The sequence below is a fragment of the Natrix helvetica genome (genome assembly GCF_964273705.1).
Source record: "Natrix helvetica genome assembly, chromosome: 1".
In the NCBI taxonomy this organism is placed as follows: domain Eukaryota; kingdom Metazoa; phylum Chordata; class Lepidosauria; order Squamata; family Natricidae; genus Natrix; species Natrix helvetica.
Genome location: NC_138548.1, coordinates 7,360,752 through 7,385,862, shown reverse-complemented (window position 1 = coordinate 7,385,862; position 25,111 = coordinate 7,360,752). Strand labels below are relative to the sequence as shown.

General features: G+C 46.4%; 2 protein-coding genes across 4 annotated transcripts in view; one reads left to right on the top strand and one right to left on the bottom strand.

Moving 5' to 3' along the window:
- MPND (MPN domain containing) overlaps positions 1–4,420 on the top strand; it is a 32,159-nt gene extending 27,739 nt beyond the window's left edge. For 2 of the 3 annotated variants that reach the window (XM_081941452.1, XM_081941453.1), the window contains exon 13: positions 2,441–4,420. In XM_081941452.1, coding sequence (XP_081797578.1) covers positions 2,441–2,527 — 87 coding nt within the window. In that variant the 3' untranslated portion in view covers positions 2,528–4,420. The remainder of the gene's footprint in view (positions 1–2,440) is intronic. The other variant, XR_014174382.1, reaches the window with a different exon arrangement.
- Positions 4,286–25,111, bottom strand: part of SH3GL1 (SH3 domain containing GRB2 like 1, endophilin A2) — a 74,987-nt gene continuing 54,161 nt past the window's right edge. Inside the window, exons 4-9 of the mRNA XM_081941681.1 lie at positions 18,258–18,391; positions 17,208–17,366; positions 14,469–14,572; positions 12,301–12,428; positions 10,502–10,555; positions 4,286–7,499 (exon numbers count right to left, since the gene is read on the bottom strand). Coding sequence (XP_081797807.1) covers positions 7,300–7,499; positions 10,502–10,555; positions 12,301–12,428; positions 14,469–14,572; positions 17,208–17,366; positions 18,258–18,391 — 779 coding nt within the window. The 3' untranslated portion in view covers positions 4,286–7,299. The remainder of the gene's footprint in view (positions 7,500–10,501; positions 10,556–12,300; positions 12,429–14,468; positions 14,573–17,207; positions 17,367–18,257; positions 18,392–25,111) is intronic.

Here is a 25,111-nt window from a genome sequence, read left to right as displayed (position 1 = left end):
CGTTTCTCTCTCCCTTCCTCCCCCTCTCAAACACACACACACACACACGTTGGATTGGGCTATCTCTCCTACCCTCTTCCCCCTCTCACTCACTCTCAAACAAACAAACACACACACACACACAAAAGTTGGATTTGATATCTTTTCCAGTGGCTTGAAAGCAGCTCCTCTGCCATCCCCCCATTCCCCTGCTGCCTTCCCCAAACACCTTCACCATTGCAAATGCAGCCTGCTGTCTGGGTGGGAAATGCCTGGAACGCAATAAAGCCCACCCACTTACCTCCTGCTGGCAGGCTGGGGTGAGAGGAGAGGCAGAGAAGGCGGAGGGGAGCAGATCTGAGCCGTCCAAAAGAAAGAGGCTGGGGGAAAGTGTGTGTGCTACAGCATGGCTCTTTGCCTGGCTTCCGTGGATGACTCTGCTTAGCTGTTTTAAAAAGCCTCTAAAAAAGCGCCCTCTACTATGAGGCAGGAGAACTGCGTGCCTCACCTACGTCAGGAATTTTCAGGCTTTTAACCCTTGCTTAACTCTGCTCGAGTGATCATAAAACGCCTAAAGTCAGACTAGATGAGGCATGCAGTTCTCCTGCCTCGTAGTAGAGGGCGCTTTTTGAGAGGCTTTTTTAAACAGTTAAGCAGAGTCATCCACGGTGAGGCAGCAAGTAGCTCAGCCTTTTTCCTTTTACATTTTTTTTCTTTTCATGATGAGAGCAGTGAGGCTGTGCCTCACCTGACTGCACGTCACTGATCTGGGTCCTCATTTTACCGACCTCGGAAGGATGGAAGGCTGAGTCCACCTTCAGCCTGGTGAGATTTGAACTGCCAAATGGCAGGCAGCTGGCAGGCAGCAGAAGCAGCCTGCAGTACTGCACTGAGTAACCACTGAGCCACCATGGTTCAAGGTCCATAATAGGCACGTTGGCTGCAGTGCAGTCCCAAAACATCTGGAGCACCATCAGCATTGACAAAATCCCCATCCGTCAATTGCAAAAGGCAGCTTTGCTTGGAGCAGCTGACATCCTGGGATGTGATCAAAGACGCTTGGCAACTGACTCATCTTTAGGACAGTTTGTGGTGTCCTGGGGTCAGGTGGATCCCCTTTTGCGACCTTCCGACAAGCTAAGTCAACAGGATAAGTCCAGGTTCACTTCTCAACCATGTGACCGTGTTAACAACTGCAGGGGCTCACTTAACAGGGGTGGGAAGAAAGGTTGCGAAATAGGGGCGTGGCTGGCTGGAGAATGCTGGGAGTTGAAGTCCACCCATCTTCCCTGCTGCCAAAGTTGAGAATCACCATCTTAAATCAAAGAAGAGCAACGAAGAGGTTTAGGGGCCTGAAGGATAAAACGTAAGAACAGTTGCTGGAGTTGGATAGGTCCAGTTTAATGAAAGGAAGGACTAGGGGAGACATGGTAGCAGTCTTCTAATATTTGAGGGACTGCCACAAAGAACAGAAGTCAAAACTATTCTCCAAAGCACCTGAAGGCAGGACAAGAAGCAGTGGGTGGAAACTAATCAAGGAGAGAAGCAACCTGGAAGAATAATTTCCTGACAGTTAGAACAATTAATCAGTGGAACAACTTGCCTCCAGAAATTGTAAATGTTCCAACATTGGGAATTTTTAAGAAGAGATTGGACAGCCACTTGTCTGAAATGGTGTAGGATTTCCTGCCTGAGCAAGGGGCTGCACTAGAAGACCTCCAAGGTCCCTTCCAACTCTGCTATTCTATTCTATTCAATTCCATTCTATTCTCCTTATATATTTTCTATTCTTTCCATTTTCTATTCTATTCTCCTTATTACTTATTCTATTTTCTATTCTTTCTATTTTTTATTCTATTCTCTAATTTCTATTTCTATTCTATTTTACTCCATATTCTATTTTCTATTCTATTCTCATTCCCTATTCTATTCCCTATTCTTTCTATTTCCTATCCTATCCTATCCTCTAATTTCTAGTCTATTCTCCTTATTCCCTATTCTATTCTCTATTCTTTCTATTCTATTCTCTAATTTCTATTCTATTCTATTCCTAATTCTCCTTATTCCCTATTCTATGTTCTATTCTTTCTATTTCCTATTCTATTCTATTCTCTAATTTCTATTTCTATTCTATTATCATTACCTATTCTATTCTCTATTCTTTCTAGTCTATTCTCTAATTTCTATTCTATTCTTTTAATTCTAATTCTCCTTATTCCCTATTCTTTATTCTTTATTCTTTCTATTTTCTATTCTATTCTCTAATTTCTATTTCTATTCTAATTCTCCTCCTTATTCCCTATTTTATTCTCTATTCTTTCTATTTTCTATTCTATTCTCTAATTTCTATTCCTATTCTATTCTAATTCTCCTCCTTATTCCCTATTCTCTTCTCTATTCTTTCTATTCTATTTTCTATTTCTAATTCTAAATAAACTCTAACCTCCTATCTTTTCTTCAGGGCTCCTTAGCGTCTAGGACACCCAAGGATCAAGGTTTCGGACATATCCTGGAACAAGTCTACACTGCCCTCCAACACAGCAGCTGACAAAGCAGCTCTTCAAAGGGTCCCAGGACTCAGGCAGAGGTCACAAACCTGGATCGAGGCAGGATTTGAATCCAGAAGCGCAAGCCCCGACGTGCATCGGGGAAGGAAAAAGGACGGGGTCGAAGTGGATCCTTTTTAATGGTTTGAAATCATCCGTTTCTGGCTCAGCCAAAGTACCCCCGGATATGTTAGGAAGTAGATCAGTGCGCCCGTTTTACAGATAGGCAAGTCGAGAGCTTCAGTAACGTAATTTGGGAGGCATCATCCAGAGATTTAGTTTGCCAATAGAACCATTAGGAACTTATGTTTTCTACAACGTAAGCGGAGATTAGCTCCCTTTACCTGAAAATGTTGGGTTGGCCAGGAAAATATACCGGTATGTGATGTAATTTGAGCAAATGGGCAGAATTACCCTGTAGCAAAATGGATGGCTGATCAATTTAATAAATAAAAAATAATAATCTGAAATAGGACAGACTGGGGAAGCAAGGTTTAGGTTTAGGTTTATTTGGATTTATATGCCGCCCTTCTCCAAAAGGACTCAGGGCAGCGGTACAACATTAAAAAGATTCTAAGATCCTCTTAGAATGGGAGATGAAAGAAAATTAAAATATGTTCGGAATTCCCTTCTTAAAAGAGAAAAAAAATATGGGTACCCAAGTTTGTCATCCGGCTTGACTGAAGGAAGAAGCAGAGATGCTGGGTTGGAGAATTTTTTTCCCCCCCTTTTCTCTTTTTAAGCTTTTTCTCCCAAAAGTGAGGTTGCGGAAGGAAGCCCTTCGTAGACCCAGAAACACTGAACACTAAAAGATGGGAGAACTTTGGTGTTGGCCAAGATTGGGAAGATTACAAATTGTCAACCTGCCGATGAGAATCTGACCCTAAAAATGTCTTCACTCATCTGGAAGGTGTAAACCATGATGTCCTGAAATATAAAATGTCAGTTGATCAGCCAACAGAAGATTTGCATCTCAAGAGTTGAGCTGTGGGTCCTTGGTGCTTTCTGAGCTTGGATGTCGGCTTGCAGACGTTTCATGACCCAGCTAGGTAACATCATCAGTGCTAGAAGGGAATGTGGGCTTTGCTGTCTGTTTACATACTAATGCTGCCAAGTCGAACAAGCAAACAATTAACTACAGCCTGCTCAAGCAACTACAGAACAAACAATACCCCCACCAAAGACCCACAGCACAAGCCACTGGTATTTAAACAAATCCCACTCTCCCTTCTAGCACTGATGAAGTTACCTAGTTGGGTAACGAAACGCCTGCAAGAAAACCACCAAGCTCAGAGAGTATCAAAGGACCCCATGGTCCTCCTCCTCTTTGCAAACTCCACTCCCTTCTGCCACTGATAATGTTACCTAGTTCGGTAATGAAATGTCTGCAAGAAAACAACCAAGCTCAAAGAGCACAAAGGATCTCACACAGTCCTCCTCCGCTCTGCAAACTCCCCTCTAGCACTGATGACGTTACCTAGTTTGATGTTGAAATGTCTTGAAGCTCAGAGACCACCAAGGACCCCACAACGGATAAGTTATTGGTGAATGCAATTGATGGGGAGGGGGTTTCCCCTCCCAGAAGATTCGCTGGGGCAAAAGGACTAGAGAGAGGCTGTAGGCCTCAAATTAAGTCAGAAGGCCGCTTTCAACCATTTAATACTTTTTGTTTTTATTTTCAAGGATACAAGTTTTATTTTTCTTTAATTCCAGAACAAAAATAAATGCATAAACAAGAAGAGGGTTTGTATGTTTGTCCCCCCCCCCCAATCCCTCAATAAAATTGTCCAGACTAAGAAAATACAAAGGACAGTTTTGACTCCCTCTGAAGGAAGAGATGCCAGCACGCAGCCACGACGTTTAGCAGATTATTTACAAAATGCTTTTTTTTAATTTTCCCCCCCCTTGGTCCTGATAAGGGAGTGGAAGATGGGCAGAGAGATACAGAAGGCAGAGAATAATGTGAATTTACGAAACTGGTTAAACAAAGGAGAGAGGGGGTGGTGGAAATAAAACAGTATGAGGAGGCAGTTGTACGAAGATTATACCGAGCGAAGACGGGAGGGGATAAAAAAATATAGAAGCCTTTTTTAAAGAAAAGAGTTAAACAAGACAAGGGGTCCCCAAACGTAGCCATTTTAAGACTCGTGGACTTCGACTCCCAGAATCCCTCAGGCAGCCATGTTTGTTGGAAGGAATCCAAAATGGCTTCCTCAGCTTGGGCCAAGGAGGTAGACTACAAAGATTCCTCTCTATGATTTGTATCCTGTAGGACGGGTCTCCGACCTTGGCAACTTTTAAGGCTTGTGGACTTCAACTCCCAGAATTCCGCTGGCTGTGGAATTCTGGGAGTTGAAGTCCACAAGTCTTAAAGTTGCCAAGGTTGGAGACTCCTGCTGTAGGATGAGTTATGGGACCAGGCATCCCCACACGTCTCTGGTCCCATGACTGGAAGATGGATCTTCGTACCCCAGAACTTAGATGCTGGTGCCACTTATGGACCATTCTCTCCATGGTGGCTGGGGAATTCTGGGAGTTGAAGTCTTTCTGGGAGCTGAAGACCACTAGTCTTAAACGTGTCCAAATTTGGAGGCCCCTGAACAAGACCGTTAGCCCTGCTGGACACATTCTTGAGTACGGAAGAGAGACTAATTTTAAAACAAAATAAATTCATTTATACGTTCAGGACTGTACGCAGCCATATAACTGGTCAAAGGATGGAGAAGGCGAAAGAAATATAGCTGGAATCGATCATGTGGAAAAGCCGGGAAGAATTAATCCCAAGTACTGATTTTATTGATTTCTCTGCAACCCCTCCCCAACACCCCCCACCTCCCATTAACTCCTCTTTTCCAAAGTTGGTGCCACCACTGGCCCATCCTTAGTAAGCTGCCAGGGCACTGGGTTCAAATCTCCTTAAAGCCCTTTTAGGGAAAAGAGGCGGGGGGAGCTTAATTGTTGAATTGGTACGTTAGAAATTCAAATACAAGACCCACCCACCCACTTCCCAAAAGATGTCTGTCCCTCACAGCTGCAAACCCACCCACCCACCCTCTCCCCAAAATGGTGGGCTAGATGAAAAGGACAGAGGAGGACTCCCACTTCCCCAAATAAGTGCCTTAGAAAAAATTGCAGGGAGCCATTGGGTTGTGGGTAGGTGGTAGCACAGGTTTAGCAATCCACCCTATTTCTCTCCCCCACAACACACACACAACCCCTAGTAAACTATGTGGAATTTAGCCCAGCTGCCTGCAGCGAGAAAGCACAAAGACCACGTTTAAATTGCCAGGAAAAGTGAAAAAAAGTTGGAATATGTTTTCCCCCCCAGATATACGGCAGGATGTAGGTCCCAGGGAGAAAGGAATCCTTTCCCAGGTCAATCCTGAATTTTTAAGGCAGTGTTTTTCAAGCTTGGCCCCTTTAAGAAAGGTAGACTACAACTCCCAGAATTCCCCAGCCAGCAAAGCTGGCTGGGGAATTCTGGGAATTGAAGTCCACCCTTCCTTAAAGTGGCCACTGTTGAGAAACACTAATTCAAGGCCCCCAGTCAGCCCCAGCTTTCTCTTCAAGCCACGGACGCAGGGCAGTTTTGCTGTGGGACTCGGCCCCTCCGTTACCCACAAGTCCCCAGTTTCTTTGGCAGAAGCTGGGACGCGGCTCTAAAAGTGCTTCCTGGTTTTCTTTTGTATTTTGTCTGTAGTGTAGGCGGGTTCGTCGGAGTTACCCTGAGCAGCTCGAAAGGCAGGAAGCCGAGAATGGATGCACCCACTGAGGATCTAACGCGGTGCCTTCAAGATGACGATGGATTGGTGGAAAGGTTTGAAGGACACCAAGACGGCTTCCTCTACTTGGGCCCAGGAGGCGGGGCTGTAAATTTTGCATCTTGTGGGATGAATTATGGATGCAGGCATGCCATAAGTCTCTGGTCCCGTGGTTGGAAGGTGGATCTTCCCACCCCGGGTTGGTGTTCTACAGAAGGCATGGTCCAAGTTGGGCCACCAAGATTCAAAACAATGACAACTTTGGGACCAAGTCCTTCTAAATCACCCGCGACTTAAGCCTTTGGATATTGAATGATAATTCCCGGAACTGGATTGGTGATGCTGGCTAGGGGTTTCTGGGAATGGTGGCCAGACCTATCTGGAAAGGCCGTTGGTGGTCAACTTGCTTCAGCGGAAGCTCAAGGAGAACATTTGCAAGGAGAAGGGCCCTGATGGTGGAAGAGCCCATCTGTGGCAAGGCAGACGGTGGATTTTATTAACAAAGGTGATTGCTACTCCACGCAATGCCTGGAGCTAGCACAAACACACACACACACACAGAGAAGACACAATCCCCATAGACTTCTATTCTCTAAACAAGCCACCATCTTCCTTGATGATCCTGGAGATGATCCGAAAGCCACAAGGAGGACGTGGCTGAACCAACATGGAGAAGAGAGCTCCTTATACCCAACGGAAGCAGTTTACGGCCTCTTTGTGCTTCTTAGACCCTAAACCCCACCACACCCCCCACACCCCCAAAGGGGTCTAGCCGCCCGGCTTGACTACAGCCTCCGGGACCGGTCCTTGGCACCTTTTCCAAAAAGCTTCCCACCCAACCCCGAAGGGGGAAAATTAGTGTCAGATAGACCCCTCCCCCCCTCTCATCCCTGGAATGTAAGGAAGGAACATCTCCATCCCCGGCTGCTGCGTTGGTCAGCTGGGAAGGGAGGAAGAGGAGGAGGAGAAAGGAGGACGGAAGAGCCACGGAGAGAAGAAGGCCGACAGCCGTTTCACTGAGGTAGCGGGACGAGGACTTCCACATAGTTGAGAGGGAAGAAGCCGGACTGGCCGTGGATCATGCCCTCGTACCAGTTCTCGTCGATTTGGTTGGTCAGCGTGATGATGTCGCCTTCTTTGAAGCCCAGCTCGCCGTCGTTCTCCGGCTCGAAGTCGTACAGCGCCTTGCAGCAGGGCTGGTCCAGGTGGGGGGCTGGAGGGGGTGAAGAGGAAAGGAGGAGGGGTTAGCCGACAGGTGCCCTTCCTTCAATCCACCAGCCTCAATTAACATCCCCATCAGAGGGATGAGCCATTGGTTGTCAAAGCGCATGGAAGGCTGGGACTTGTAGTTCAAGAGGGAAATAGACTTGTAGTTCCATGAATGAACTACATACAAGAGTGCCCTTGACTGGCTCACAAGAGTGGGGGGGGGGGGGGGCGGAGACATGGGGCTTTTGGCTTTCAAAGTGTATGGAATGATGGGAAGTGTAGTTCCATGGGGAAATAGACTTGTAATTCAATGAATAAACTACAAGGGGGGAAGAAAAGGGGCCTTTGGCTTTCAAAGCACATGGAATGCTGGGAGTTGTAGTTCAACAGGGAAATAGACTTGTAGTTCAATGAGTGAATTACAAGGGTGCCCTTGATTGGGCTCACAAGGGGGAGAGACATGGGGCTTTTGAGGTGTATGGAATGCTGGGAATTGTAGTTCCAAAATTGAGAATAGCCCCATTCAACTGCCCTGGATTGGCTCACAAAGGTGGAAGCCTTTAGCTGTCAAAGCGCATGGAATGCTGGGGCTTGGAGTTCAATAGGGAGATAGACTTGTAGTTCAATGGATGAATGCCCTTGGCTGACTCACAAATACTTTCAAAGTGCACAGAATGTTGGGAATTGTAGTTCGAAATTTGAGAATAGCCCCATTCAACTGCCCTGGATTGGCTCACAAAGGTGGAAGCCTTTAGCTGTCAAAGCGCATGGAATGCTGGGGCTTGGAGTTCAATAGGGAAATAGACTGGTGGTTCAACTACAAGGGTGCCCTTGACTGACTCACAAAGGTGTGAGACATGTGGTCTTTGGTCTTCGAAGTGCATGGAATGCTGGGAATTGTAGTGCGAGAAATGAGAATAGCCCCATTCAACTGTCCTTCCTCGATTGGCTCACAAGGGTGGAAACCTGTCAAAACGTATGGAATGCTGGGACTTGGAGTTCAATGAATGGGAGGGGTGCCACTGCCTGGCAAGGGTGGAAGACACATGGCCTTTGAATCCCAAAGCGCAAGGCATGCTGGGGCTTGTAGTTCAACGAACTGGAGGAGCTCCACTCAACTGGAGATATGTGGCCTTTGACTGTCAAAGAACACGGAAGGCTGGAACTTGTAGTCCAACAAACGGGAATAGCACTATTCAACTACCATCGACTGGTCAAAAGGGTGAAAGACACATGGCCTCTGGGTCTCAAAGATCAAGGCATGCTGGGACTTGTAGTCCAACGAACAGGAAGAGCACCACTCAACCACCCTTGACTTGCTCTTAAGGGTGGAAAAATGGCTGCCGAAGTGCATGGAATGCTGGGACTTGTAGTCCAACAAACAAGCATAGTACTACTCAACCATGCTTGCCGGGCTCAAAAGGGTAGAAGACACATGGCCTCTGGCTCTCAGTCAAGGCATGCTGGGACTTGTAGTCCAACGAATGGAAATAGCGCCAGTCAACTTCCCTTGACTGGCTCACCAGGGTGGGGGACATGGGTCCTTTTGTCTGTCAACATGCATAGAATGCTGGGACTTGTAGTCCAACAAATGGAAGCAGCACCATTCAACTCCTCCCTTTGTGGTTGAAAGCCTGCCCTCTATGGGCGGACATGGGCTAGATTCTAGAACAACAGTCTCTAAACTTGGCAACTTGTGGACTTCCTCTCCGAGAATTCAACTCCCGTGGCTGGTTGAGGAAAAGTCCACAAGTCCTAAAGTTGTCGCAGTTTGAAGACCCGATCGAGATCAGTGCTGGCCAATATGTCATGTCATAAACCACCTTTTGCAGTATCTGGGAGAGATAGGTGATGTTAAGAAAGATGAAATATAATTGAATATATGAATGAACAAATAAATGAATGGGTGATTTAAGAAGTATGAAATATAATTGAATATATGAATGAACAAATAAATGAATGGGTGATTTAAGAAGTATGAAATATAATTGAATATATGAATGAACAAATAAATGAATGGGTGATTTAAGAAGTATGAAATATAATTGAATGAGTGTATGAATAAATAAATAAATAAATGGGTGATTTAAGTAGTATGACATATGACTGAATGAGTGAATGAATGTATGAATAAATAAATAAATGAAATGATGAGTGATTTAAGAAATTTGAAACATACTTGAATGAATGTAAGAATGAATACATTAATAAATAAATGGGTGATTTAAGAAATATGAAATGCAATTGAATGACTGAATGGATGTATGAATAAATAAATAAATGATGGGTGATTTAAGAAATTTGAAACATACTCGAATTAATGTGTAAATGAATAAATAAATGGGTGATTTAAGAAATATGAAATGTAATTGAATGAATGGATGGATGGATGAATAAATAAATAAATAAATGATGGGTGATTTAAGAAATTTGAAACATACTTGAATGAATGCATGAATGAATAAATGAATAAATAAATGGGTGATTTAAGAAATATGAAATGTAATTGAATGAATGGATGAATGAATGAATGAAAAATGCCTAACTCGATTCAGCGGGCGGGCTACACACCTGAACAAAAGAGGAACAGTTTCCCAGCTCCCCATAATCCAGGCCACCCTAAAATGCTCCTAGTCATGAATCATTTGCAGGAAAATAAACCAAGTTCAGAGAGGGAACCTAATTGTTCCACCCTGTGCTACGGGCTCTCTCTTGGAACTGCCTCTGTTGCAGCCATAAGGACTTAAAACCCGAGTCCTTTCGAGCCACCCCCTGCCCCGAGCATTGGCTGAGATCCATGCACACACAACCACAGCGCACAGGGGAAGCCCCAGCTTCGGTTTCGTGCAGCAGGGGACGGGACGAAGTGGGAAAGCGAGAGTGGAGGGGTGGGTGGGTCTCGTGCATTCATGCAGGAAGGGGGGGGGAGGAGAGAGGGGAGGGGAGAAGAGGGGAAAGCAGAAAGTTTATTTGGGGAGGGGGGAGGGGGGAGGGGAAAGCACTCACAAAATATCCTGCTGGGGGTCCGAGATGGCTTTTCGGATCGGAAGGAAGAAGAAGCTGCTTGCAAAAAGGAAACAATCAAACATGGAATAATAATAAAAACAAAATAAAATAAAAACCGACATGCTCGCTCGCTCGCTCACAAGCAGCCGTTCGGACACAAAAGATCTCTGCAGGCGACAACTCGAAACACATGAGGTAGTCCTCCACTTACAACCATTCGTTTAGCGACCGTTCGGAGGGACAGCGGCCCTGAAAACAGCCACTTAGGACTGCGTTTCACGCTTACAATCGTTGCGGCATTTCCCCCCACCCCCAGGCCATGTGATCGTAATTGGGACGCCGGGCAAGGGACTCATATTTTTGACGGTCCCGGGGTCACGCGACCCCCTTTTGTGACCTTCTAAGGAGCAAAGTCAAGGGGGAAGCCGGGTTCACTTAAACACTGCTACTCGCTTAACGACTGCAGTGATCTGCTTAACAACGGTGGCAAGAAAGGTTGTAAAATGAGGGGTAAGTTGCTGAACAACTGTCTTGCTTAGCAATGGAGGTTTTGGGCTTGCGGTCGTAAGTCGAGGACTACCTGCCTAGGGGAGGAGAGGAGCGTTCCACGGGGCGACATGGAGAAGCAGCAACAGCAGTGAAGCCCACAGGGGACGGGCGAGGCTAGGGAGCCCTTCGTTCTCCCACCCACCCCCCAAAACGGGAAGATTTCCAGTAACCGGGGAAATTTTGCAAGGATTGGGGATGTGGTCATAAGTCGAGGACTCCCTGTTACATTATTTTTTCCTGCCTAAAAGAAAGGCAGAATGTTCCAGCTATGAAATGGGCTGCTGAAAATGGAAAAAAATATATACATTCTGCTTGGGGGGAGGGGGTTTGAGATGGTGAGGTTCTTTGTCCCCCCCTCCTCAAGTGATTGGGGTATAACCTATATGGGCAGCTGGAGACTATCTAGTCCTACCTCTTGCTCAAGACAAGGGACTTGAGGCAGACTTTCCTTATGTCTCTAAGAAAAGGCCTCCTGGCCAGGAGGTTTGATTTATTTAATGTCTTTAAGAAGTAATCCAAGTTAATGAATATATCTAATGCTCCATTGCACAACAACCCTGCAAGGTAGATTGGGCTGAGAGAGAATGGTTGGCTCAAAGTCACCCAGTTGGCTCTCATGCTTAAGGCAGGACTAGAATTCACCCTCTCCTGGGGATTGGCCAGCAATCGCCCAGCTGGCTTTCATCTCTAAGACAGAGCTAGAACTCCCTGTCTCCTGGTGAAGGAGACAGGGTCACCCAGCTGCTTTTCATGCCTAAGGTGGGACTCCAACTCACCGTCTCATGGTGATTGGCCCAAAATCACCAATTCACTTTTATGCCTAAATTGGCTGAGGTGGAACTAGAATTCCCAATCTCCTGGTGATTGGCCCAAAGTCACCCAACCGTTTTTTACGCCTAAGGCGGGACTAGAACTCACCGTCTCCTGGTGATTGGCCCAAAGTCACCCAGCTGGCTTTCCTGCCTAAGGCGGGACTAGAACTCACCATCACCTGGTTTCTAATCCTGTGCCTTCCCCACTAGACCAATCTAGCTCAAATGCTCCTGTGGTTGAAACTGAACATCAACATGCAGCCTTCTTAAGATCCTGGATCTCTTGAAGGAGCAGCCCAGGCTTTTAAGAACAGCATTCAAAATGGATTCCCGCTAAACCCGGAAGGCAATTCAACAAATGGGAGGAAAAAAAACCTATTTTAAAATTTATTTTAGTCACTGCAGCGAGCTTTCGGTCAGTGTCCGACTGGCCCTTACCGGAGACTTTGGGCGCTTGGTTGCAAGAAAATCCACCGTTGGACTGATCCACGGTCTCTCCAAAATCGTAGGTTTCCCTGGGCTTCGGTTTATATTCTCGCTTGGGGCGTGATGAAGTGTCTCGCACTCTGGAAACCGGAAGAAAAAAGACCACAATAGACTGTCAGTCCGAATAACAGAATATTTTTGAACATGGGATTCGTTTGACAAATGGTTAGACAATAAAGGTAGAAATTTGAAGCTGCAAGAATACTGCTGAGGCCCACCAGCGGCCAGCAAAGCTGGCAGCAGATTCGGAGAGTGAGGAGGTTGGGGCGGAAAATGGGTCAGTCCTAGAGTCTGGGGAAGGCTCTGAGGAGGGCTCTGTGTTGGAAGCAGAGAGGGGGCCAGGGTCGTCCGACAGTTATCAGCTACCTTCGGAGTCAGACATCAGTGAGGCAGAAGAACAACTGGAGCCTGTTCCCAGTGTGTGCATGCGCAGAGTTGCCGGACGAAGGGAAGAGCTAAAGAACAGGGGTCGACTTGGGAGTAAGGCTACAGGTGGACGATGAATGGCCCCTCCCAGAGGAAATAAAAGAGGAGCAGGAGGGGAGTGGAGTTTGCAGGAGACCATTAGTTCCCTTAATTGGTTCCTGACTCTCCGAGACTCCTTGCCAAGTTCTGCAGATCTCGGCCTGTCAGCTCTCCAAGCCAGATAAGGTCTGTGACCGTAAATCCTCCCTTGAAAGACTTGGCTGGATGTGAATGAGCAGAATTCACAGTCAGTTAATAAAAGGGGTTTTTGTTGGGACAAGGAGTTGGCTTCATGCTCTTGGGAAGCCTCGGTCAGAACAAATATTACCATATACAAGTAAATATTGTTATCATTATTATTGATATTATGTATAAGTAAATTGACCCAGACAATACCCTGTTTTGTATGCTCAAGAAAATATATAATAAATAAAATTTGTAAAAGCAACACGTTACGTTAGCATTTCCTTGTTAATAAATAAAAGCAAATTCAAGATGTATTTCAATTAACAAAATGATGGCAATTTTTCAATGGTGAAAAATAAAGACACTCTTGATTTGAGAAAAAAACAAACAAACCCAAAACTCAGAATGCCAGTTGGGCAAGGATTAATCCTCCGTTCGTGCGCGGTAGAGCTGAGCTGGGGCAAAGTGTGTCATAGGTTCGCCATCACAGCCATAGGAAGTCCTCAACTTACAACAGTGACTGAAGTTACACTGAAAAAAATGACTTACGACTGCTTTTCACACTTATGACCATTGCAGCATCCCTGAGGCCACGTGATCAGAATTCAGACACTTGGCAACTGACTCGGATTTATGACGGTTGAAATCCCGGGGACATGTGATCCCCTTTTGCGACCTTCTGACCGGCAAAGTTAATGGGGAAGCTGGATTCCCTTATCAACTGTGTTATTCATTTAATAACGGCATCGATTCCCTTAATGACAGTGGCAAGAAAGGTCGTAAAATGGGAGCAAAACTCACTTAACAGACATCGCACTTAGTGACAGGAATGTTGGCCTCCATTGTGGTCATAGGTTGAGGAATACCTGTATCAGATGGTGATTGCCAGAATACCGGTAGTCCTTGATGTATAACCATTCTGTCCTCGCACATACGACTGACAGACATTCCCTACAGTCATGTGATCAAAATTGCAAGTGCAACCAGTGTGTATTTCAGGGGTGTCCAAACTTGGCAACTTTAAGACTTGTGGACTTCAACTCCCAGAATTCCCCAGCCAGCTGGCTGGGGAATTCTGGGAGTTGAAGTCCACAAGTCTTAAAGTTGCCAAGTTTGGACACCCCTGGTGTATTTCCAACAGTTGGGATCAAGTGATCCCCATTTTTGTGACCTTCCCGGCTGGCCTCCGGCAAGTAAAGCCAACGGGGGAAGTGGGATTTATTTAACGACCTCACCAATTAGTTTACAGCTGCACTGACTTGCCGAACGACGGCGGTTAAAAAAGGGCCGTGAAAACTGAGTGCCTCTGCGTCATTTAACAACCGCTCTGCTTAGCAACGGAAATTCTGGTCCCAAGCGTATGTTCCCTTTTTCAGCCCCACGGTTCACTTCCCACGGTCGCTAAGCAAACGGTCGCAAGTCGAGGAGCTACCTTTGAGAGAGCCTACCCCCCCCAATCCCCATCTGACCTGCGTTTCAGCTTCTCTGCCAACTCATCCAGAATCTGCACCGCTTGCTTGTGGTAGTCGAGTTGGGCATCCACCAGAGCGGAAAGCTGACTCACTTGCTCGATCTGCAGCAAACACAAAGGACAATTCCAAATCATGGTTTGTTGAACTAGCCACAATGACCTTTCCCTGTTTGCTGCACCACCCTTAATCCTTTCCAAACGGTACAGGGCCATTTGGTATACAATACAAATATAATAGCAGAGTTGGAAGGGACCTTGGAGGTCTTCTAGTCCAACCCCCTACCTAGGCAGGAAACCCTATACCGTTTCAGACAAATGGCTATCCAACATCTTAAAGGCTTCCAGTGTTGGGGCATTCACAAGTTCTGGAGGCAACTTCTGTTCCACTGATTAATTGTTCTAACTGTCAGGAAATTTCTCTTCAGTTCTAAGTTGCTTCTCTCCTTGATCAGTTTCCACCCATTGCTTCTTATTCTACCCTCAGGTGCCTTGGAGAATAGTTTGACTCCCTCTTCTTTGTGGCAACCCCTGAGATATTGGAAGACTGCTATCATGTCTCCCCTAGTCCTTCTTTCTCTTAAGCTAAACATACCCAGTTCCTGCAACCGTTCTTCATATGTTTTAGTCTCCAGTCCCCTAATCCTCTTTCTTGCTCTTCTCTGCACTCTTTCTAGAGTCTCCACATCTTTTCTGTATCATGGCGACCAGAACTGAATGCCGTATTCCAACCAAGGCCTTACCAAGGCTTTATAAAGTGGTATTAACCCTTCACGTGATCTTGATTCTATCCCTCTGTTGATGCAGCCTAGAACTGTGTTGGCTTTTTTGGCAGCTGCTGCACACGGCTGGCTCATATTTAAACGGTTGTCCACTAGGACTCCAAGATCCCTCTCACAGTTGCTACTATTGAGCAAGGTACCACCTATACTCTATCTGTGCATTTGGTTTTCATAGATACCAGGAGTATCATAATTAAGAGCTTTTTTTCCTTGTTTAGGTCTGACTTTAGAGTCAAGGTTCCCCTCGCACATACATGCTGGTTGTTCCCGACTCTAGGGGGCAGTGTTCATCTCCGTTTCAAAGCCGAAGAGCCAGCGCTGTCCAAAGATGTCTCTGTGGTCGTGTGGCTGGCATGACTAAACGGCGAAGGTGCATGGAACGCTGTTACCTTCCCACCAAAGGTGTCCCCTATTTTTCTACTTGCACTCTTACATGCTTTCCAACTGCTAGGTTGGCAGAAGCTGGGAGAAGTAACTGGAGCTCACTCCATTACGTGGGCCCTAGGGATTCGAACCTGTGAACTGCCGACGTTTTTGATAGACAAACTCAGTGTCTCAGCCACTAAGCTACCGCGGCCCTGAAGTTAGAGTAAGGGGTGTCCAATCCTGGCAACTTTAGGACCTGTGGACTTCAACTGTCAGAATTGCCCGTTCAGCCATGCTGCCTGGGGAATTCTTAGGGACTGCCAGAAAGAAGAAGGGGTTACCTGTTCTCCAAAGCACCTGAAGGCGGGATAAGAAGAAGAACAGGTGGAAACTCATCAAGGAGAGAAGCAAACTGGAATTAAGGAGAAATTTCCTGACAGTGAAAACAATTAACCAGTGGAACAGCTTGCCACCAGAGTTGTGAATGCTCCAACACTGGAGGTTTTAAAGAAGAGATTGGACAGCTATGTCTGAAATGATAGAGGGTCTCTTGCTTGGGCAGAGGGTTGGATTAGAAGACCTCCCGGGTCCCTTCCATCTCTTTTCTGATTGATTGACTCCTTGTTACCTCGGGTATTAGCTTAGAAGCCAGTGCTAGAAGCCATGTCGTCATCCTGGACCTGGCTGGAATTAAACTAGGATGTGATATGTTTGGGGTTTAATGTAATGTGAGAAACCGGCTCACTGATTCGCCTAAGGGAGACAGTTTGGTTTACTGGTTAAGACACCAGACTAGAAAGGGGGGATCATGAGTTCAAGTTGAAGTCCAGAAGTCATAAAAGGGCCATCGTTCTCCACTTCTGGCCTATGGTATTAGGACCATGATGGTGAACCTATGGCACACATGCTTGAGGGGGAGCGCGGGGGTGGTAATGCGGCACCCCCACCCCCTTGCAGCCCATTTTTGGTCCCAGGAGGCTTCAGGGAGGCCTACTAGGCCCAAAACGGGGCATGGGGAATATGGCGGGGGGCCCTCTGTGGCCGTTTTTGATCCCAGGAGGCTTCAGGGAGGCCTACTAGGCCCAAAACAGAGTGTGAGGCTTGTGGCAAGGCCCCCTGCGGCCCATTTTGGGTCCTAGGAGGCTTCAGGGAGGCCTACTAGGCCCAAAACGGGGCATGGGGAATATGGTGGGGGGCCCTCTGTGGCTTATTTTTGGTCCCAGGAGGCTTCAGGGAGGCCTACTAGGCTCAAAAAGGGGGGGGGGGTGGAGGACTGTAGTGGCCCCCCGTGGCCCATTTTTGGCCCCAGGAGGCTTCAGGGAGGCCTACTAGGCCTAAAACGAGGTTCAGGTGTATGTATCACATGTGCGTGTGCATGTTGTGGGGAGGGTCACACAGGCATGCACGGGGGTAGCAGGGGGTTGGTTGGTTGTGCGCGCATACGCAGGGGCGGAGTGTCACGGGCCCATTGCATTATGGGTGTTTTCAGCACGCAATGACAAAAAGGTTGGCCATCACTGGTAAAGGATTTCAACCTGGGATAACCTACGCTTCTAATTCTTTTTGTTCTTGATTGCAAGGCGTATACTTACGTCGGTCTCGAGAAGATTGTGCATACTCGTCTCGGCCACTTCCTTAGACTCTTCAAACTTTTCCAAAGCTTGTCGCAATTCTTCGTCGGGAATTTTCCCTTGCCGTTTCTTTTTGTAGTCAAAATCCAAACGTCGCCCTTCTAACTTTTTCAGGTGGTGCTTTTGGGGGGAGGAGGAAGGAGAAAAAGTAGGAGTAAATAGTAAAAAAAAAAAAAAAAGTAGAGATGGGGTACGCTCGGCTTTTCCAAGTTAAACTATTTTTGAATGCAAATTCTTCCAAATAAACGGTTGGTTACATTGGAGAAAATTCTCCTGCAGTGAGATGGATCGGTTGTGTAACGAAATGACTCTGCAAATGGGATCATTTTGTTCAATTAATTACATCTGCATAATATTATGTAAGACATAATTTGCATAATATAAATACAGTGAGTCCAGGACTTACAATCACAAATGAGCCAAAATGTTTGTTGCTAAGCTGAATGAGACATTTGCTAAGTGAATTTTGTCCCATTTTACGCCCTTTCTTGCCATGGTTGTTAAGTGAATTGCCGCAGGTATTTGTCAGATGGGGCAAAACCCACTTAACAACTGTCTCGCTTAGCCACAGGAATATTGGGTTTCCATTCAGGTCATAAGGCAAGGAATATCTGTAGTTTCCTCCTTATTTATTGATATTTAGGTGCTGATGTGACATTATCAAGATGAGAATGTAATATAAAATTAAAATCAATTAGATTTCAAGCTTCTCACTAATCAATTCAGGAGATAGAGGAACGACATCCAACAAGGGATCCCTTAAACCTAAGCCAGATTTTAAGGCCTTCCTGTAGATCAACCATAGCCCTTTTAAGACGGGTGGACTTCAACTCCCAGAATACCCCAGCCAGCAATGCTGGCTGGGGTATTCTGGGAGTTGAAGTCTACCCGTCTTAAAAGGGCAATGGTTGTGCCATCATGGTGGGATCCACAAGATCTCTTGTTCCCTTCAAGGACACTATTCCATCCAACGCTCTCTCTCCTTCCAAAATATCCCCTTCAGAAGATTACCTGGATCTCTTTCAAGTCCTTGTCGCACAAATTCTGAAGAGGATCGATGAAGTTCTGCTTGACCTCGATGTCCAGAGAATCCTTCACTTCGGCCAGGCGCTTCATAGATTCGCCGGCATCCAGCAGGGCATCCCCTTTATCAGCCAGGAGAAAAGAGCAGATCCATTGGGAAGGGAAGAGAAGGGGATCGACTGATCCTTATGAGCAAGGTTCACAGCTCAGAGATTTCTGACTCGGCCTATACAATTTATGAGGAGCATTGCTGAGAAGCCGATAATCAGGGATTGGGAAAGGATTAATCCTAGATCCCTCTGGTCAGAAGGATCAGGAAGCATCTATCCGAGTGATCTAAGGGGCTGAGGAGAACATGGTCAGAAGGATCAGGAAGGATCAATCCGAGTGATCTCAGGGGCTGAGGAGAACATGGTCAGAAGGGTCAGGAAGGATCTATCCGAGTGATCTAAGGGGCTGAGGAGAACATGGTCAGAAGGATCAGGAAGGATCAATCTGAGTGATCTCAGGGGCTGAGGACAACATGGTCAGAAGGATCAGGAAGGATCAATCCGAGTGACCTCAGAGGCTGAGGAGAACATGGTCAGAAGGATCAGGAAGGATCTATCCGAGTGATCTCAGGGGCTGAGGAGAACACGGTCAGAAGGATCAGGAAGGATCAATCCGGGTGATCTCAGGGGCTGAGGAGAACCTGGTCAGAAGGGTCAGGAAGGATCAATCCGAGTGATCTCGGGCTGAGAAGAACATGGTCAAAAGGATCAGGAAGGATCTATCCGAGTGATCTCAGGGGCTGAGGAGAACATGGTCAGAAGGATCAGGAAGGATCAATCCGAGTGATCTCAGGGGCTGAGGAGAACATGGTCAGAAGGATCAGGAAGGATCAATCCGAGTGATCTCGGGCTGAGGAGAACATGGTCAGAAGGATCAGAAAGGATCTAAACTAGCATATTTAGTTGAATTAAACGTTCTGCTTTCTTCTGAAAGATTTATCCATGGTTGGCCCACCAGGGTCGAAAAACTCAATAAATTGCATGCCGGTGGGTGTCGCACATTGACAGTTTTGACGCACATTTTGAGCGACAGGGAGTCGCAGCAGAGGGATGAAAGAGCCACAGGCGGCTCCAGAGAGGTGGATTGCTGACCCCTGATCTATGAGAAGGTCTAAAGAAGAGATCCTGTTAGAAACACTGGATTAGATGATCTCAGAAGTCCTTTGTAACCCTTACATTCTACGATTTGTGGATTTTGATCCCACCCTCCCGCCCCACATATTATTTTGCCTAAATGGGAAGTCAGGCTGTGATTGAGAAGAGAAGAAGAATGGGCCTACTGTAATTTTTGGAGTATAAGACACACCAAGATTTTGAAGAGGCAATTTTTTTAAAAAAAAGTTTTTGCACTCTGCAGACCTCTCAAAAATGGCCCGTCTTTTGCAAAAATGGGCCCATTTTTTGCCCCCAAAAAGGGCATGCATAGCCTTTAGGAGGCTTGTAGAGTGCTCCTAGGGTCTGGGGGGGGGGGGGGGGGGCAAAAACGAGCAAAAAATGGCCTCTCTGGCCTCTTTCATTTTTGCCCTCCCCAGCCCCCAGAAACTCTCTACAAGCCTCCTAAAGGCTATGCATGCCCTTTTTTGCAAAGGGGGCAGGGTTTCGGGAGGCCAAAAAATGCTGTATAAGACGCACCCAGATTTTCACCCTCTTTTTTGATATATATATACACGGTATACATAATAATCTCTCTTCTCCTTTTTCTGTGCAATGGATGACTCTAGTTTTATTTTCTCCCTGTTCCTCGGCTGATCATTATAAACGAATTAAAAATCATGATTTAAAACAGACCCAGACAATCCCACAAAAGCCTCTTTCTGCAACTCTTGAAGCCCTCCAAAGCGGCTGAGAAATTGTACATTTTTAACCACTTGGGGAATCATCATACCCAGTTCAATTGCAAATTTAATGTACATTTCATTCCATAATTTAAATTCAATCCAATGCCATTTTTGTTTGTCCCCAGCCGCTTATCCTGGGCCTATATTTCTGTAATATTGCCCTTAGCACATCGTTCCAAAATTCGATACGCTTCTGAATGTCCACCACATCTGGAGGACATCAGCTGCAACCAACAAGCCCCGTGGAAGCCAGCAACACAGGCTGGAATGTCTCACTATTTTGCAGAAGGTATCCAAGTGTTACAGGCCAGGATTCACAGGGTGTATCTTAAACTGTAACCAGGAGTCAGTTCAAGTACAGTTGGAAGGCATTTCTCAAGCAAGGAAGAAAGGAGAGAGGAAGGGAGGAAGGGAGAAAGGAAATGGAAGGGAGGGAGAGAGTGAAAAATAGAGGAAGGAAGGAAGAAGAAAAAAGAAGGGAATAAAGGGAGGAGACAGAAGGAAGGAAGGGAGGGAGTAAGGAAAAGAGTGAAGATGAGAAAGGAAGGAAGGAGAAAAGGAAGGAACAAAGGGAGAAGAGAGAGGGGAGGAAACAGGGCAGAAGAAAGGGAAAAATAGAGGAAGGAAGAAGAAAAAAGGAATAAAGGGAGGGGAGAGAAGAAATGAATGAAGGGAGGGAGTACGGAAAAAAGTAACGATGAGAAAGGACTTTCGTATGTACAATCTCGTCCTCAGGCTCTATCTTCTTGGCAGGGATAGCACGTTGGAAGATCTCCCTCCATACCCGATATTCTCGCCAAGAGAACTTCCCCTCTAGATGCCAAGTTCACCTTCCTCTGGGTAAGGTTGCCAATCTGCCCCAGGGTTGTATGCCGGGGGAGTCGCTGAGGTGTGCCCCACAACTTTGGGTGGATCAGGACTAGTGGCCTGCTGTTGGTTCGAACAGGTGCGGTCCATAGGAGCAAGGCACAGTAGCTGAGAACGGCTGGCGCTTCTCTTCCGAAAAGTTCTGTAGGCAATTTCGTCTTGCCACGATGTCGCCAAAGGTTGTTTTCGTTGTTGCTCTGTAGGTTGATCGCATTTATAACTCTGTTCGTTCCTGTTCACGTTGCCTTGAAGTATTGGCTGGAACTCTTTTGCCTCGATGCTGAGGTTGCTACTTGCAGCTATTTGTGTCCTTGCTGGCTGAGGATTGCTTGACGTCGCTGGGAAATTGTTGTGATTGCCTCGTGTGTTTCTGGGTTCGTTGGGGTAGGCTCTCCCATCCTAAGGGAGGGGTCGAGCGATGCAGATTGTGTGACGTTAGCTGTCTCATTGGCTTGTGGATTTGGCAATTGTTCCTTTTGCATCACGCGTTGGCCATCTACGTAAGCCTTGACACGTGTGTCCGGGTTTTCTGCTTCTAACTTCCTAGGATCGAAGTTGAGGACGGCACCACCAGCCTCGGCCTGTAGAACTTTGGCCCGTATTAGCCTTTCTTTCGCTTCCCGCTTGCATTGAAGGTATTCCAGTTGAGCCTGAACTTTGGCACTCTCTGCTTCCGCAGCTGCCGTCTCGGCCTGAGCTTTGGCTTCTGCAGCTGCTCCCTCTGCCTGAGCTTTGGCTTTTATAATAATACAATAATAATACGATAGCAGAGTTGGAAGGGACCTTGGAGGTCTTCTAGTCCAACTCCCTGCCTAGGCAGGAAAGCCTATACCCTTTCAGACAAATGGCTATCCAACATCTTCTTAAAGACTTCCAGTGTTGGGGCATTCACAACTTCTGACGGCAACTTCTGTTCCGCTGATTAATTGTTCTAACTGTCAGGAAGTTTCTCCTCAGTTCTAAGTTGCTTCTCTCCTTGATTAGTTTCCACCCATTGCTTCTTGTCCTGCCCTCTGGTGCCTTGGAGAATAGCTTGACTCCCTCTTCTCTGTGGCAACCCCTGAGATATTGGAAGACTGCTATCATGTCACCCCTGGTCCTTCTTTTCATTAAACATTAGACATACCCAGTTCCTGCAACCGTTCTTGGTATGTTTTCACCTCCAGTCCTCTAATCCTCTTTGTTGCGCTTCTTTGCTGCTGCCCTCTCTGCCTGAGCTTTGGCTTCTGCAGCTGCTCTTCTCTTGCGGTCTCTAGATCCACCTCGGCCATCTCAGCTTCTATTCATGCTTCTGCAGCTGAAGATTGCTGCAAGATGCTGCTACCTGCTTGAGATGCTTTTGGTCGGAAAGATGAGGCCTTTCTGGAGACGTGGGAGGAAGCTGCGTGTGACTGTTGAGATGCCGTGTGTGAACGATGAGACACCACAGATGCGGCCTTCTCTCCCTGTGTAACGTTGGGACTAGATGAGGATGTTTTCTTGGAAGCATGAGAGGGAGCTACATATGACTGAGATTCAGCCTTCTCATCCGGGGCGGTCTCCCTCTTCAGACTGGTTTGTATAAGGTCTTTGCTGCGTCGAAACTGCTTTTTACGTTCTTTGTTTAACAACTGAATGTCCAGCATTTCCTTCTAGAGTTCTTCATCATCATTTAGTTGTAGTTGGATGTCGTTGAGGCGGTCTCCATAAAATATCCATAGCGCGTAGATTTCGTCCATATCCTTGTTCAATGAACGGAGGCATTTGGGGGGGGGGGGTAAATCGTCTTCGAGTTGGTCGCGGAGGTGCTGCAACTGCTTCCAGCGACTCTCAAGCTTTCGATGAACTCCATCCCATTCCTCCAAGAGGTTTGACTGCATAATCTGTGTGGGCTTTCTATGCTGTCTTAGGCCATAGGGTATCTGATGTGTTTCTGCCTTTGCTGATAGTTGGACATTCAATTCTGAGTTTTGGATGACCAATTCTGAGTCTATGGTGGGATCAGGCATGGGTTTTGGCATGTCTGACCCTTCTGCCACGGCTAGAAAGATTCTATGACTAGGATTAGCTCAGAAAATTTCTTGAATGTGTTATGAATTCTTTGAGTTCAATTCCCTTTTTGGCCACTAGGGTGCGTTGCAAGACTTTGTAGGTGTAGGCGCAGTTCGCTTGACGGCCACTAGGGTGCGTTGCAAAAATTTGTAGGTGCAGGCGCAGTTCGCTTGTCGGCCACTAGGGTGCGTTACAAGACTTTGGAGATGTAGATGCAGTTCACCTGTCGGCCACTAGGGTGCGTTGCAAGTGTCGGCTTGAACTACTGGGTTGCGGTTTGTAGAGGAGCCGCTAGAGCATTGGTTCTCAACCTTCCCAATGCCGCGACCCTTTAATACAGTTCCGCATGTTGTGGTGACCCCCAACCATCAAATTGGTGTCTCGGTTCCTAAGACCATCGAAAGTATGTGTTTTCCTATGGTCTTAGGCGACCCCTGTGAAAGGGTCGTTCGATCCCCAAAGGGGTCCCAACCCACAGGTTGAGAACCGCTGCGCTAGAGGGCGCTGCTTGCGACTACTGTTTGGAGTGACTGGTAATGAATGGCGTTCTCCCTGATGAGGTGACCCTCCAAGCTGACTCTCCAGTTTTGGAATTCCTAAGGGATTTTCACTCGAACTCGGAATCCCTTTTGGACCTGGCTAGCTTGGCACCTTCTAAAGGAGTTGTGCCTCTCTCTCAATAATCCACAAACTATAACACATTGGTTTCTACAGGTGGGGCTGCCTCTGCCTGATGGCTCTTTCAGCTGTCTGCAAGCTTTGCACACCCTAAGTAAGTTGGCCTCTTATTGCCTCTATTGCCAGGACAACTCATCAATACAGTTCAAAGGACTTGGGAGGTCGGCTCTGGGCTACTGACCTCTTTCTTACTCAAATTTCGTTTCCACGAGGCTTTTATGACCATCAAGTTTTCTCTTTCTTTGCTAGGCTGCTGCTTTAGTTCCAAGCCACATGCGTTTGGCCTTAACAACAGCAGATCGGACTGAATAGGATGAAAAAGGTGTGTGTGTGTGTGTGTGTGTGTGTGTGTGTGTGTGTGTGTGTCTGTTTTCTCGTGAGACTCTTGACTCCCTTTTAAACACACTTTCTTAATCACAACAGAGTCCTTCATCTCAGGAGAGATAATCAGCCTTTCTCGCTGAAACTGGGCTTTTTCTCTCTGCTCCAACAGGGGGTGGGGAAATCCCGACAGCTAAAATGCAAACTGAGTTTGGGATGCCGCTACATTTACTCGGGAGCTACTGGATGGGGGGTAAACTCCTTCATCATCTTTTTACTGTTCTGCCTGGAGCGTTTTAGGCTTGCTCGGGGCACGCAGTTCACTCCCACGCTTAGGAATCTCTTTCAGATCAAGTTTATTATCAGGCATTCTTAAGAGCAAAACTTACAGTTCAGAGTTAAGATACTTTTGACTTTCCATGATCTGTCAAAAGATGATGATTTTATCCCCACGCTGAGCGGAGATGTACAATGCTACTATTACGGTTCACAAAAGCATTTAAACTGCCCGGCTATAAACTTGGCATGTGGGCAAGATTGCCCCAGTGGCCAATCATAAACAGAGATGTGATCACATGTCATGGAACTACATTTCCCACAAGGCAGTCTCTGCCTACATTTCCCATGAGGTAGTTTCTTAAAGGAGACAGTTCTTAATTCCTACGCTAGCTATATACTGCTGGGGCAGCATAGTTCCTTTTAACGTATTGTATTGTGGGGACATAGCAACAGTGGGGGTTTGGGGACTTTTGGGGTATTTATGTAGTGTGTATTGGAGGTGATGAACCTTTGAGAGTTGTATGCAATGAAATTTCACTTTAATGTATGCTGATTAGTGTTCATTCAAAGTGACAATAAAGTTATTCTATCTATTCATTCTACCTATTCATTCTTTTTATCTTTCTTTCTCTATCCATCCATCCATCCATCCATCCATCCATCCATCCAATCTCTCTAATCTATCTATCTGTCTGTCTGTCTGTCTGTCTGTCTGTCTATCTCTATCCATCCAATTTCTCTCTCTCCATCCAATCTCTCTAATCAATCAAACTATATC